General features: G+C 32.6%; 1 protein-coding gene across 1 annotated transcript; it reads right to left on the bottom strand.

Moving 5' to 3' along the window:
• Window positions 1–2,678: 2,678 nt before the first annotated feature.
• Window positions 2,679–3,686, bottom strand: BDB00DRAFT_879992 (uncharacterized protein; the record flags this gene model as incomplete). The annotated part of the gene is made up of 5 exons (XM_053127938.1): window positions 2,679–2,741; window positions 2,836–3,099; window positions 3,177–3,221; window positions 3,306–3,463; window positions 3,530–3,686. The coding sequence occupies 5 exons, from the start codon at window positions 3,684–3,686 to the stop codon at window positions 2,679–2,681; spliced, it is 687 nt and encodes a 228-aa protein (XP_052972516.1).
• Window positions 3,687–12,425: the final 8,739 nt, after the last annotated feature.

The following is a 12,425-nucleotide window of genomic DNA, read 5'->3' as shown; positions in this document are numbered from 1 at the left end:
TACCTCTATATTATACTTATTTACAAATCGCCATATATTAGTAAGAATATAAGCAACACGAAACTGAATATTATAATATCTTATATCAGTTATTTGCAATGCTGCACGATTATTATTAAATCGTTCAAATTTAGAGCCTAACATAGAAAACTGTGCTTCTATTGCTGAACGAAATGATCCAAACTTGTTATTAAAGTATGTCTCATTGATTGTTAACTTTTGTCCTGGTTCTTTTCTTATGGGATGTAAAAAATTACGATCATAAAAACTATATCTAGCATCTGTCGCATTATCTTTGAACTTTTGTATAAATAAGTTATATCCACCATCCATTCCTAAACAATCTGCCTCACTTATTTTTTTATATAGTTTCATATTAATAAACATAGTACCATCATTTCTGATAGCACATTTTTCAGATACTGAAACATGTGTAATTATTTCATTCATATCCTGTATAACTTATGTACGTACAGCTGGCCCTTTTAATTTATATGAATATAATTGTGAATGTGACTCATTTGGTTTATAATACTTTATTTTACTATCATGTCCATCAATAAATAGTGTAACATTCTTAAAACCATCTAGATTGTTTATTATTGCTGATAGAATGCAAATATGTGGTGATGAGAACATACCATCTAGATCTTATTTTACCTTTTTATTCAATTCATTATAGTTAGTAATCCAGAACCGCTTATATAAATCATAAAATGTTGCATATGGCATAACAGTATGCATATCCTTTCCTGATACACCTGATACCATATGATATAATAATGCAAGTCCTTTTTCAATCTCGCGGTATAGCCCTGGATATTTAATATTTCCATATAAAACAGTAAGAAAATAAAATTCAGGTATAAATCCAAATCTATTAAGTAGTACATCCTTTATATCATTTATTGTATTATTCTTCATATCTTTAATAGCTGTTTTATGATTAAATCTATGTTGCATTTCAGGCCAAGATTTATTAAGAAAAGTCCATTTATTATTAATTAAATTCTTAATTTCAATATCGAGTTGTTCAGTGTGTTGTGTTGTGTTCATTTTTATTTGTTGTTATGTGCTTTAAACAATCGCTCTTTTTTTTCTCATGGGAGGCTACCAATATAAATAAAAAAATTCAATTTTTATTATTTTTATTGTAAATCAATAATTGATTCGGCTACTGATGGTTATACTGACTATAGCAATTTTATTATCTATATTACAGCTAGTAGATTATAATTAGTTAGACAACTAATAGCAGGACGCCTATCCAAATTGCTCCGAAATCTAATCACATAGTCCATTTCTGAACCATTGCTTGTGATTTCATTGATTTTGTGAAGTCAGTATAAATGAAGGTAGTCAAGGATGCTGCATTGTATCCAGTCTTCATTGTAGCTTGTACGAGGATTGTAAGGTCCCATGTATGCAACAGTTTCCCATAAAGCATCAATGATCTTTCCGTTTTTTTCTACAGCATTCTTGTGGTTTTCGTCGTCGTCGTTGTCATCACCAATGATCCCAGCCACTGCTTCTTGGCATGCATCAAATATATTGTGACTTGATTCAGGGAGGGCAGGAAGCGAGATATCACCGGAGCGATATAAATCCGTAATCTCATCTGAAGAAAAGATTCCATCCTAATAATCGTCGGCTGGATCTAAGATAAACGAATGCACGGCGCTACAAAAGTAACAGTAGAGTTAGCATAAAACTCAGACAATTCTGTAACCCTAAAAATACAGACTTACTGTTCATATTTGAAATCGAGACCACGCTGATACATGATATCTTCCACATAGCAGGCTGTTCACTACTTTATTAATTTTTTTATTTTTAATTTATTTTATATATTTAGTTATTAAGTTTTATTTTTAAATGATAAAAAATGATCAATATAATTAGGGGTGGTCAGATAAAATCTTTGATTTTTGATGATGTGGGTAGCTGGTCATTATAGCAGTAGTCATAACCCTAGAATGATGGTAATCATATTAAACACTTGTCTACCTCATAAACAGTGTTCTTGTAGAGAATTTTGTAACAAAATTTGATACATTCTATCCTACACTAAAGGAACTTTAGGTCCTTTGTTCTATAGAGAATTTTTTTTAAAAATTTTGATACTTTTTTTACATAGTTATTAAAATTGAATTTTAATTTAATGTAAAAAATAAGATGAAAAAAGAAAATGAAAAATATTATGCTGTTGTTTTATCTATTGATTTTAAAAAAAGAGATTGTTTGGGAAAAGGTATGGAATATATAAAAAAAAATATTTTAAAATAATCTAAAAAGTTAAAAATTAAAGATATATTGTATGATGGACCATATTATGATGAAACTATAAAAACAAAAAGATCTCATATTAATATGACATTAAAAAGTAATAAAAAAGAAGAAGAATTATTAGAGAAGAATTATCAGGATGGGTATCAAGAAAAGGTTATATTTATATAAAAGAAGTTAAAGATTTAGTTAAATGGAGTAATTATTGTGGAAAAAATAAATATGATGAAATAGTTAAACAGTTTTTAGAAATAGACTAAATGTATAAATTGATTTCTAGAAGCAGGCTGTTCAATACTTTATTAATTTTTACATTTTTAATTTATTTTATATATTTAGTTATTAAGTTTTATTCTTAAATGATAGAAAATGATTAATATAATTAGGGGTGGTCAGATAAAATCTTTGATTTTTGATGACGTGGGTAGCTGGTCATTATGACGGTAGTCATAACCCTAGAATGATGGTAATCATTCCAAACACTTGTCTACAAGTGCCTCATAAACAGTGTTCATACACTTTTTCACCTTGAGTATTTTCTTTAGGTACCCATTTGTGACTGTTTTCCATGCTTTTAAATGCATCTTCGAATCCTTTCTTTGCTTCTTCAGTAAGCAGGCATGAATCGCTTTTTGAACTGTCTGAGGTGACATGAGTTCGTTTTGAGGCTGTTGATGATGCAGATGACGACGATGATGGACATAATGATGATGATGATGTTGTTTTTGTGATGGCTGCTGATAACGTTGAGCGTGCGGGCGCCTTCCCTTTTTGCTTGGTTGTTGTTATGGCGCAATTGTTATCATCGGCCTTCTGTAATGCATATGTTGTTAATGGATCAGATACACTTTTCTTTCTATAAACTATTGTTTGATATGGCTATGACTCACGTTGCAAAGTAGTGCTTGTAGGATCTCTGACCAATCAGGTTGCTTCTGTAAATTTTTCTTTTAGGAGTGATGTATTAGCCGTAAGATAATACATACATATCAGGGACGCGTTCTCTAGATAAGTTTTACCAAGATTTTTTCTCTTCGAACAGCATCACAAAAGTCCTTTTTCCATATTTCAACAGGCGAGCTTCTACCTGTGTTTGCAATGAAGAAGTCTTTGTCGTGCAAATAGAAGCCTGCAAGACTTGGTTTTGCTGTTTCTTGGGAAAAGTACTCTCGAAAAGCTTTTCAAAAAGAGAAATGTATTAGAATTTCTGCATATATAATCACGACTTTATTTTTTCTATTACCTTTGGCCAGTAGAGGTTTGTCACTTGGGACTTTGTCACTTGACAAAGATTCTGGCATCTCGAAGAAAAGGTGAATATTGACAAGAGCTTCGCGTAGCAACCACCGGTTGCCATTGGCGAAATAGTAACTTGCTGCGGCGGTTTCAATTTCCGCCATCTCAAGTTGCGTCATCACCCTTCGTTACCGTTGCCCCAATTGCTCTTTCCTTACAGCATATTGTAATAACGCTGTGTGTCACTTGGAACTGTGAAGCATCCCCTTAGTGATTATACGCCTGCACAACCTCTTTGCAGTCTTAGTATTTAAACATCGGCTTCTTCTCCCTTTTCTCTTTGGCCATTTCTCAAACAAGGCTTTGGTTCAAACCACAATAAACAGAAGGGAATTGATATAGGCACGACAATTTATTTCCTTATATGTTCGGGGCATGACAAGCTCTAATAATAAATATGATATGTTACACAGAGCAGCATAATAGCTGACACTCTTGTGTTAATTATAGCAGATGGGTGGTGTCGTGCCCGTAAGAAGCACAGCGCGTATGTATTATGTAAGAAGACAATTCGATGACATATGTAGGTGGGATGTGTCGTGCCTATAAGGAGGAAATTTTGAAGACGTATTAGTAAAAACTTGCCTTGTTTGATTCTTCAGCACGTTTTTGTACAGGAGCGCCTCCACTATACTTAATATTTCATACATTCACAGCGCTACATAGAAAGGTTTTTCTCTTTGTATTTCTCTTTTATAATAATAAACCATAATATATATCTTCTCTAATTTTCCTCCACATAGATTTCCTTCGTCTCTCAATGGTTTTGATTTATACCGAATGCAGCTGTCAGCTTGATAACATACTTTTTCTTGACGTATAGTATAAACGTTTGCTGGGCAAATATTCATGAAACTTTCTCATATTCTATGTAGAAATAGTATAGAATATCCTATATCAAGTAATTTTACACTGTACTGCAGAATTCTTCGATTTATTAAAATCTGGCTGTGATCTATGAGCAAGTTTGAACAGAAGACTTATATATAAGCACAAGAAATCAATGCTTCTCAAGGGCACGACGCGTCCCTCCTCACTGGGCTTGCAGGGGAATATCAAGGGGTAGAAAAAAGCTTGATATTATCTTGATATACAGCTTTATTATAAAATATCAAGATGTTTTCAAATACCTTGATATTCAGCTTTTCGAGTAAATATCAAGGTTTTTTTACACCTTGATATTTTTATGTGCATATAGTCCCCCAAGCTTATGATTTGATTACATCATGCATGTAGATATCTATAACGGTCTTACCATACATTGCATATGGACCAGGTGCCTTCTGTAGTAGGTTCGTAAAAAGAAGGAATACACATTGCATATTTTCGTTCTTTATATTACACATATAGTAAACGGACAAAGCATGCTATTGGTTTTTATATTCACGGTCTAATTATGGGTGTTCACAACCGTCTTTATTATTATATTTGTATAAAAAATCGAGTACAAGATTATGCTTTATAGAACATTAAAGAACGTCATCAAATGTAAGTCTACGTTATGTGATGATTTTAAAAGGAAGGCTGTAGTTGAAAAGAGCTAGTGCAAAGGACAGCGATCCTACTATGGAAAGATGCATGTTGAGTCAATTTATAAGTGAAAACAAAAACAGCGCAGAAGGAGATGTTTATAGACGATTTTGAAGATGACATACCTAAAAGATACATTGAAGATTGTTAGTGAAGAATCCAGAATGCATTATTCACAGGATGAAGGAGTTAAGACCGGCCGCGAAAGGAGAAGTTTGATATATACCAATAGTGCGGAGATAACGAAGCTCGTTATATGTCATAAGAAAAAAGTACTAACAAAGATATACATACCTATGTGGCCTTGATCCTCACCGTCTATATGAGTCAACCATAATAGTAGCACTCCATTTCATCACGTTAGGAAACATTAGCAAAGCATGAATAGATTCGTAGTGTACATACGGCACGGTGAGAGGAATGGTACATTGTATTTAATCAGGGTTCTGGATGAATGGTATATATAGTTATAATAAAAAAAAAGAGAAACTTACACTCTTCTAGCTAGTATATAAAATTTGGCAGCGACGGCAGCTTCAAAAGGCATAAAGTACGAACTTTGTTGTAGGAAATGGTATAGTGAAGGCGTGCACTAGTATTAACAATATAGGTCGTAGGAAATGTAAGGAAAGGATAAGAGCTAAGAGGATCACCTTCCAACAGGACCGTAAATTAAAATCGAAGAAGGAGGAGGAAGAGAAAGGGATTTCAGTGAACCAAAGAAAAAAAACTTTCAAAAGTACTCATCACATGCATACTCACAAAATCCGATACAAACATTTGTAACAGATTATGCAAGTAGCACTCAATTCCACCGACTGATACTTCATCCATCTTTCTGTACACCAACTTTACCTACCACCTTACACCTGAGGTTATGAAGGCATGACGAAGCTGTATCCACTTGGCGTTCCCTTAGTACTGAATATTAAAGCGTTGTAGAAAGTAGTGGCCTGTGCAAAAGCCATGACCATAGTGAAAAGTAACAGGCCATGCAGAAAAAAAGGAAGTGTAAGAAATAATGCATGGAAGCAGTCTAAGTATATATAGAAAAGAGGATCAACTGAGACCATTGATTACTCCCTCAACGCATTCTATATTGTGCAACTTTATTACCATACTTTTACTTTTATGAACCTCATCTTGATTGCAATCGTCAATTACAACAGTATGAAAGATAAACACATTCAATCAGCATCGTAAAACATGTGCTGCCTTGTAATACGCGATGAGAATGTTTGTATATATAAAATGCATCATACATCCTTTTTAGATCCAATTGGTTTCAGCATGATATCAATTATGTATACAAGAGCGGCATTTTTGGCTACTCTGTATATGTTTGTAAGACAGCACTATAGAAAGTACATATGATCTTTTGATGCAAGGGTTTGTAGGGGATTATGAAGATGATGCAGAACAGTGGTAGTGCGAGACCTGTCATTTTTTAGATAATCGAATGGTGCATACTGGTGTATGTGAAAGAAAACTCATAAAAGACTTCTCTTGTAGCCAAAGCATACACTCGGAGTGCTTCATCGATGTAGTAGTTGAGTAACTAACATGAGGTTCTGTTCTTGCAGCTATTGCATATACTGGGAACTTTTTGTACCAATATAGTAAATTTACATACACAAACAGAATACTTCATGCATAACTACCGCATCCAATCTCCAAAAACCCCCACCTTCTGTGGAGGCCCACCTTGCCTCTTTATATACAAATATCAAGGTCTTTTAAAAGCCCTTGATATTGGACTTTTCGCGCGGTGCTAGTCATCGACGCGAAGTCGGGCACAAAGGGACAAAATTGCTAGGGCACTGTATATCATGTCTACCAAGAAGGTTGGCGGGGTATCTGTCCACGGTAGCCCGTCGATCCTCATCAACAAGACGGGCACCTAAAGCACTCTGAACAACGTAGGCACCTGCTCATGTGGACTTGTTCAATTGTTCTAGATTTATTGTAGAGCAATACTGTCTGTATTGACTAGAAGAGGCTCTACTGTCAACCATCACACATAGTGCACTCAGTCGTCCAAACTTACTCCGCTCCTCCCCATACAGTATTGTATTTACTCTTTCATTTATAAGCACCGCAAGGAAGCAACAAGGATGTAATGAAAAGCGCACCGTCATTATTCTTCTAATAAATTACATGAGTTTTAAACTACAGCAGTACCATATAAAAGCGTATGCACATTATATAATTTAATGTTTTTAGCGGTAGAAATACATATATCAGCTACCATATAATCTAGCACTTTCACGGTGGTAAGCTGTTATTTTCTCTCTTTAATACTCATGTACATAACCACTAAAATAGTATCAGTAGCACTATTATGTCAAATATCATGTAATGAGTACCGCTATCATATCATAAAATTTCCAAGTATCATAGTCGATGGTGCAAAAAAAAAGAATAAAGGACGGTACTCGTATGTCATCGTATGGTGCCATGCCTGACAACTAACGGATCTGAGGATACCTGGTGATTTTGTCTTTCAGGATGAACAAACGGTTATTTCAGGCATTCGCTATGCCATAGATGCGTGATTCAACAAGGATGTTGATCCGCGAGACTTGGTAACATCTTCACATATGTACTGAGGCTCAAGAAATGATGGTCGTATTTGCAGACAAGTAAAAGATCATGCCAATCATATTCAAGTTTTCCAAAATTTAATAAAGATGTCAATATTATAATGACGATGGTAGATAGAGTAGTAATGCTTTCAATTTAAATTACATGCGAGATAGCTAGTATTTTAATATACAGTAAAGGATGACATTCGCACTATGTATGGTCTGAACAAAGGAACGGTCCAAGTTCTGAATTGGCATATATCGTGTCGTCTTTATTGACAAGCACATCACTGCAGTGTTCCTCCAGCACTTGACCTGGTTTAAGTCATCCTATCTCGATTTGTTGATAACCTTGCCCTCGATAGTACCACCGTACTAATACCAAAGATGACATCATCATCCTAGCTTTTTTAGAGGGAAAAATTTAAAAGTTTTAATAGCTTGTACACACTTTGAATAAACCAACCACATACAGTATGTAACGTTGAAATATCTAAAGTTAATTATACCTTACCGAGGAGCAAATCATGGACTGGTTGACCATAGCGGCCCGATCGATTTGTAAGCATTGTGTTGAACGGGAACCGAGTCTAATATATGGATACGAAAATGCGTCATTGATATGAAATAGATTCTCATTGACCGATAGCAGAGTAAAACAGAATGTTATACACTACCTTGTAAACATTGACCAGGCGAGATCCAATGCAGAGTAAGCATGTTTATACCAAACCCAACGATGGCCTGCAGGAGGTCGCCAGCAAGCCAAGTGACGTGAACCGGGTCAATGAAGCATGGAAGTAGAGAACTACTACAATCACACACGTGCCATATAATGACGGGTGAGTGCAAGCGACATAAACGAATTCCACGTCAGTTCAGCAAGGATAGCCACAGGGCAAACTGTGCACTGGTTGACCATAGCAGCTCGATCGATTGTAAGCGTGGTGTTGAAGATAATTTAGGTTTGCTAAAGGATCTAGAGAATAAGCAAATTGTCAAAACAGTCAGCTGGTCAAAACAGTCACCTTCTTCACCTTCACACTTGTTATCATGGACACCAACAGCCAAAACTACAAACACTATTTTGCCCGAATACCAGTCAAAGACTGGTTGTTTCGTAAAGCATATTCCGTATATGAACAAGACCTCGGTGGCAGCGTTGACATTTGTGGTGTGATAAAAAAGGATTTGAATGATGACGATTTAAGTCGAAAAGAGGAGCGAAGGGCAAGATACGCGAAATCTTGGAGGATCTCAAGGTCTGCATGAACCACTATATATAAAGAATTGCTCTAGACAAAAACAATACCTAACGCGATTCCTTTATCTCTATAGTTTTTTGAGAAGTATGTTGGAAAGTCAAGAGCGGCATCACCTTCCTCAGCAGGTCCGTCCACCGTAATAAATGTTACAGGCGATAACAATGACACATATAACTCTTGCTCGAATATCACCAAAAACGTGTTTGCTTTGGGAGTAAGTAAAGGCATTGGCTATTCACAAATACCACAGACAATATGTTTAGGATAAACGAAGATTGGATATCGAAGTAAGTGGTGAGTACATAATTGAATCGATAAAATCAGAAATTCAAAACTTATGATTACATTTAAATTTATATACATATAGTAGATGAACAGATTGAGTTGGCCAATGTTAAGCGAGGAAAACACTCCTACACGTTCTTACCTGGAAGCATGAATCTACAAGATCACAACAGCAGCCCGAGAGTCAACAATAGTGACCGCTCAATATTTAATAGTGATAATGAAAAAAATGAGATAGCGGGTATATCTGTAGCAATAAAATTTTTATAACCTATAATTTTTTTTAAAATTTATAAAGTTTTAAGTATTTCGGAGTTTCAAATCGTGCATATAATTAATCTTTACATATAAAAAAAATTGAATTTTTCTTAATATAAAAATAATAACTATCCAATCTATAAGTAAAAACTAAAATGGTCTTATTAAATTCTGAGATACTTATAGGTACAGATAACCTAACTAAAGAAAATAAAAAAAAATGATGGAAAAAAAATAAAAGAAAAAATGTAAGATGTTGAAAGTAATCACTTTTGGTATTTGAATAGTAGTAATAATGTATATATATATGTACATAAACGTGGAGAGAAAAAAGGATATATGTGTCACAAAAAAATCAATACTAATTTAGAAGGTTCAAAAGCCTGATTATCTTTGCTGTAAATATAGTAAAAAGCATATAATAAAAAAAAGAAATAAAAAGATCAAAAAAATTAAAAAACCAGAATTACCCTGTGTTATTATAAGCAAATATGGGCATAAAAAAGATATAAAAAAAGTTGAAAAAAGAAAAATGAAAAAAATTTATGTTTGCAATGGTGGAATAATTAACTTTGTAGATATTATAAACAAGATAATGCAATAATAATAGCAGCTGACTTTATTCATTATAAAACTAAAAAAATAAAGGAGTTTATCCTCTTTAAATATATAAGGTAGAGTATAGTATCTTTAAAGATGGTAATAAAGTTATATTAGAGAAATTAATTTGAAGTAAACTAAGATTATTATTTTCAATGTATTCTTTTAGCATTGCCTTTTCATTAAAGTTATCAATAGTTAACCAAGTATTTTCACTTTCTGAATAATCTTTCCATTTAACTAAAAAGTGATATACTTCATTTTCTATTTTATGAGTAACAATTGCTTCAATTTCATAAGATTTGTATCCTCTTTGTTTTCCTTTACCTTTAATTTTTCTTTTCTTTGATAATTCTTTACTTTTTTTATAATCATCACTCGAATTACTAGCATCACTATTAATTTCATCACCTGAATAATCATTATCTATTATAGGAGTATCCGATATATCCATAGTTAAGAAACTACTTTGTAATTCAAGCATTTTATTTAATTTATTTATATTTTACTTTTCATTACTAACAACAATATCTATTAATTTTCTTTCAATAGGAAAATCAAAGTTCTCAGTTTCCCATAACTTATGATGTGGCATAGTTGGTACATTATATAACTCACAAAATTTATGTATATTTTTAATAAACAAGCAACCTTAAATTGTAAATTATAAAACTTTACATTATCCATTTTCACAACTGATTTGTTATTATTAAATCTATGAAATTTATTACCTATTGCTGAAAATTGGTTTTCAATTTTACTTCTGAAACTTCCAAATGTTTTGTTAAAATAGTCTTCTGTAATTGATAAGTTTTCACCAGGATTTTTTCTAATAGGATTCACAAAATTATCATCAGTAAAATTATAACCTTTAGTTACTGATAAATCTACAAAATATTTTAAAAATAAAGTGTAACCACCATCAACTGCAATAGTATCTTTATTATTAAGTTTTCTATATAATTTCATATTCAAGAACATACTACTATCAGAGCTATCTGAACAATAATCACTTTTAGAAGTATAAATAATCATATCATTTATATCACTAACAAATTGAGTTCTTAATCCATTTTTCTTAAATTTATAACTATATAATCTGCTACGTTTAATTTCTGTGTCGCTATAATTTATTCTAGGATCATGACTGTCGATAATCAATGTTATGTGTTTAAACAATTCTGGATTATATTTATGGGTGGATAAAATTCTTAATTTTATATTTGAAAACATGTTATCCAATGCATCATTTACTATTTTATTTATTCTTTTATAATTTTCTTCATCTATCCAAACTTTTTTATAAAAATTAAAAAAGGAACTTTGAGGAATAAATTTATCAATATCATCTTTTCCTGAAATACCAGATACTAAATGGTATAATAAAAATAAACCTTTTTCTACTTCAAAATAAGGAGCAGGATATTCTTTATTAGTATATAATACAACCAAAAAGAAAAAGACTGCAATATATCCTAATTTTTCTAGTAATTTTTTTTAATAATATCAATGTACTTGATATATTTTATTTCTGTTCTATGTTTATACTTATTATTAATGATGGGCCAATTATAATTTAAAAAAGCCCAATGCATTATAAGTATAGAATTTACTTCAGCGGTAATCAATTTATTAATATCCATTGTTATTATTTTTATATTAAAAAAAATTCAATTTGTTTTTATGATAAAATAAAATAGTTTTAATTTTAGAAAATAATCTTACAAACTATAAAATCCTTACTATCCATAAAAATAAAAATAAAAAAAACTAAAACTATTAGTATATCGCCACTGCTCAAAAATTAACAGGCACTTTATCATCGCCCTAAGAAGTGATGATCCATCTGTGCTGGTTCCAGCTCTTATAGAAAAAGAATTCTAAGAAAACATTGACAGCCAGCAAGAATTAAAATATCTAACAAAGCATTCCGCCGCAAAAGAGTATCTAACAAATGCGCTCAACTGCTCCTAGGCAGCATTCGGTGAATACTTGGAAACCAATACTGCAACAACTATCAATGACCTCACAGAACAGGGAAAGAAAGACATCGCCATGATACATTCTATATTGAACGATTATTATACTAATTGTCTTAAGCTGGTTTTCACAACAAGAACCAATGAGCGAACGCCTTTCGTGGAGCATGTGCTCCCGATATTCAAGTACTTCGGTACATGGACAAACCTCGTTGGGTTTTTATGGTAAGCAATACCTTTTGGTATGGGTTGAAGTAAAAGCTGATTGTTCTAACGGTATTTCTGGATTCCATGAATAGGTGTGATATTGGATCCAATTCACAAAAAAATGTTATGGATGG

The sequence above is a fragment of the Zychaea mexicana genome (genome assembly GCF_025766255.1).
Source record: "Zychaea mexicana strain RSA 1403 chromosome Unknown BDB00scaffold_206, whole genome shotgun sequence".
NCBI classification, from domain to species: Eukaryota; Fungi; Mucoromycota; class Mucoromycetes; order Mucorales; family Lichtheimiaceae; genus Zychaea; species Zychaea mexicana.
Note: the sequence above shows the minus strand (reverse complement) of the source record. Positions and strands in the feature narration are given on the sequence as shown.